General features: G+C 42.3%; 1 protein-coding gene across 1 annotated transcript in view; it reads right to left on the bottom strand.

Annotated features, from left to right (window-relative positions):
• CSUI_009791 (uncharacterized protein) overlaps positions 1-2,785 on the bottom strand; it is a gene marked incomplete at its 5' end in the record, with an annotated part of 7,111 nt that extends 4,326 nt beyond the window's left edge. The window contains one exon of the mRNA XM_068069900.1: positions 275-2,785. Within this exon, the coding sequence (XP_067918121.1) occupies positions 275-2,784 (2,510 nt within the window). The remainder of the gene's footprint in view (positions 1-274) is intronic.
• Positions 2,786-3,434: the final 649 nt, after the last annotated feature.

The following is a 3,434-nucleotide window of genomic DNA, read 5'->3' as shown; positions in this document are numbered from 1 at the left end:
TATCTATCTTTAATCTATCTGTTGAGCGACCTATCATTAATCTATCTATCTATCTTGAATCTATCTATCTTGAATCTATCTATCTATCTACCTCCCATCTATTTATCTTTGATGTCCCTGTCTATCTACGTGAGCCTTTTATTTCTCTACAGATCCATATAGGAGCCTATACCTGGGCTCTTCTCCATTCACCCTCCACATGCACTTATGACTGCTTTTTCTCTTATCTGTAGAATCTCCGATCACGAGGAAATTCCGTCTTTGCGGATCTTACGTTGACAAAAGCAAAAGATCATCTCCATGCTCTCCCTTCTCTTTTATGCTGCTTAGTCCCCCTTCTAGTTCTCTCCCATAGTATCCTCGTTCTTCTTCTTCTTCCTCTCTTTCTTCTCCCCCGCCTCGGCCATGAACCCTTCTCCAAGCATGTAGAAGACTATCAATAGCTTCAATGAATGGATAGATCGCATGCAAATATCGGTATCGAAGACAGCTTAGATTGGTGAACAGGACAGAAAGACCTTCAAGTAAAGTCGCAATTCGTAGGCATTCCTTCTCTCTTAGACGACATTTGGCGGAAGGAGATAGAGGAGAAAGAGACGATATTCTTCTAAGTGTCTCCGTCACTTCATGAGATCTTAGAATCTTTCCTAGTGTACATACAATCGCATCCATACTTGTCTCAGAAATCTCCGAGTATAAGGCGCCTGTGCCAACTTGGCTCCAGAGAATAGCATGAAGAAGAGACAGAGGAAGCGGCCGAGAAGTAGAAGAAGATGAAGGAGCGAAAGAAGAGAAAGACGGAAATTGAAAGAGAGAAGAAAGCTTTCTCTCTTCGGTGCTATCAGGCAAGTGCGGTCGGCTCCTGTCAGAGATGTAGAAAGGAGAAGACGCACAGTGAGGAAGTGAATGAGAAGGAGAAAGAGGGAAAGGAGAAGAAGAGGAAAGCGGGGGAGGAGAAGAAGAAAGAGGGGTAGAAGGAGAAGAGGAAAGAGGGAGAGAAGAGGAGAAATGATCGTTATCAAGAGGCAGTGACGAAGAAGATACATAACTACGATATTCTACACCTGGTATAGATGTGCATAAGGAAGAAGAGGAAGAAGAATTTTCTTCTCTCTCGCGTCTGTCCCGGTGTTCATGGTCGACTAAAGAAAGATCAGTTGACGGAGCATGACGAGATGTACTCTCTCTATCAAGAGACAAATCAGGCGGTGTAGATACACCCCACGCATGAGGATCTTGTTTTGAGATAGGGATAAGAGAGTCTTCATTTTCCTCGGCAGGGATCTTATACGATCCAGAGAAAGAAGAAGAAGAAGCAGAAGATGAAGAGAAAGAAAAAGAAGAAGAAGATACTTGCAAGGTATCACTGAAACTGTCCTCTTTCTCATGAAGGATTGAATCGACGTGGAGCTGACGATCATTCCCCTCCTTCTCCGTTTCAATCGATTCTCCTACGATCCCCTCATCACGCTTATTACATACAGAAGTCATACAAATTCTTTCGCCCTCTTCTCCTTTTCTTACTCTTTCTCTTTCTTCTTCTTCTCCTCCTCCTGTGCTTCCTGTTGGACAAGACTCCTTGCTGAAAGGATAAGATGAACTTAGAAGGAGATCTCTCAACCCGACAACGACTCCTTTAGACTTTCTTCTTTCATCTAGGTCATCATCTTCTACTTGTTTTCTCCAGTAGCACTTCTTTCTCTTCACACATGAAGATTTCTCAAGAAATTTCCTGCTAGCTTTGCATGCAGTCTTGGGCGCGCTACTAGGTAGATTTTTCTTTCTATTCATATCCTCCTCCATATACACTTGACTCGGTTGGGGAGATGGAAAGGGAGAAGAGAGAGAAGAAGAGATCTCGAGAAGAGAAAAAGAAGAAGAAGGAGGTGATAAAGAGCCTAGGTTCAAGGTGAGGTGTTCCATGACAGATCGAAGATGAAGAAGATGACCTAGAGCTTCCTGGATGTCTCGATAAACTTCATTTTCTTCTCCTTCTTCTTCAGCATCGAGATGAGAAGCATCGAAGCCCCGAGAATGACTCCTGTATTGACTATGTATCGATGATAGTGGCAACATGGAAGAGAAAGGAGGAGGAGAAGAAGAAGAGGGAGGAAGACAAGAGGAAGGATAAGACGGCGAAGATGAAGAGAAATGAGAAAGACGATTGCAGTTATGCTTCGAAGCAAGATCTTCATGAGCTTTACTATGCATCGAGAAAACAGAAGAATTTCTCCTACATGAGCTATCTTCGGGGTGTATATCAGAGAAAGAAGATAAAGGTAAGGAAGAAGTACAAGAAGAAGAAGAAATTGACAAAGAAGAAGAAAAAGAAGAGGACGGAGATGAAGAAGGTGACATTTGTGAGGGAGAGATCTTCTCTCCTACGATGAGACGGGACGAGGTCTCTGCTTTCTGGTCAAGGAGAGAAGGAGTTTGGAAAAGAAGAAAAGAAGAAGCAGAGAGTTCAGAAAAGTACCGCGAAAACGTCTGGAAAAGATGCCCCGCAGCTACCCACAGAACGGAAAGGACCGAAACGAAGGACAGAAGAAAAGAAGAGGATGAAAGAGAGAAAGAGCAAAAGAAAGGAGAAGAGAGAGAAGAAGAAGAAGAAGAAGAAGAAAGAGAGGGAAGTTCGGGATGCGTGTTTGAGAAAGGAGAGGCATGCAACTGATAGAAAGAAGAAAGAGAAGACTGAAGAATCGATGAGAGAGAATAGCAAAGAGCTGAAGTGAAAAGAGGATCAGGAGGTATGGACCTCACTATACCTGGCAACGAAGCTAAAAGCCTAAAAAGAAAGAAAGATGAAAAGTTAGGAGAAAGAGATAAGAGAGGATGAAAGAGAGAAGAGAGAAAGAAAGAGAGAAGAGAGAAAGAAAGAGAGAAGAGAGAAAGAGAAAAGGAAAGTTATGCTCTCGTGACTTTCCTAAAAGTCATGAATTGAAGAGAATAAAGTTCGCTCTTCCCATACACGGCCATGAAGGTTTGGTCCATAAGCAAGATACCTACAGAGATAGACAGAATGGAGAAACGCCTAGATGCATGTCGATATACATCTCTACATATACACATAGATAGGCACGAGATAAGATACATGCGGCCTTCCCCCCTTTTGTCCCTATAGAGGTGTAGATCTATACAGCGATCTACGTATATAGGTGTGTAGATATAACTATATACTTATCTCACCTCGAGCGCATCCACCACGTGCAAGAGCTGAAGAGAGCCTCTCACACGGACACGATGAATCTACACATATATATACATATACATATGCATATATATAGATATGTATGTATATGTATGTATATATATATACATCGGTATATCTCGGCGCACACATGTGAAAGCTGAGAAGAGTCTGAACGTATCCATAACACGTCTATTCATCTACAGATACCTATGCATGTTAAGTAGATAGAAAGATTATACATAGA

The sequence above is a fragment of the Cystoisospora suis genome, assembly GCF_002600585.1.
Source record: "Cystoisospora suis strain Wien I chromosome Unknown contig_6053, whole genome shotgun sequence".
Lineage (NCBI taxonomy): Eukaryota > Apicomplexa > Conoidasida > Eucoccidiorida > Sarcocystidae > Cystoisospora > Cystoisospora suis.
Note: the sequence above shows the minus strand (reverse complement) of the source record. Positions and strands in the feature narration are given on the sequence as shown.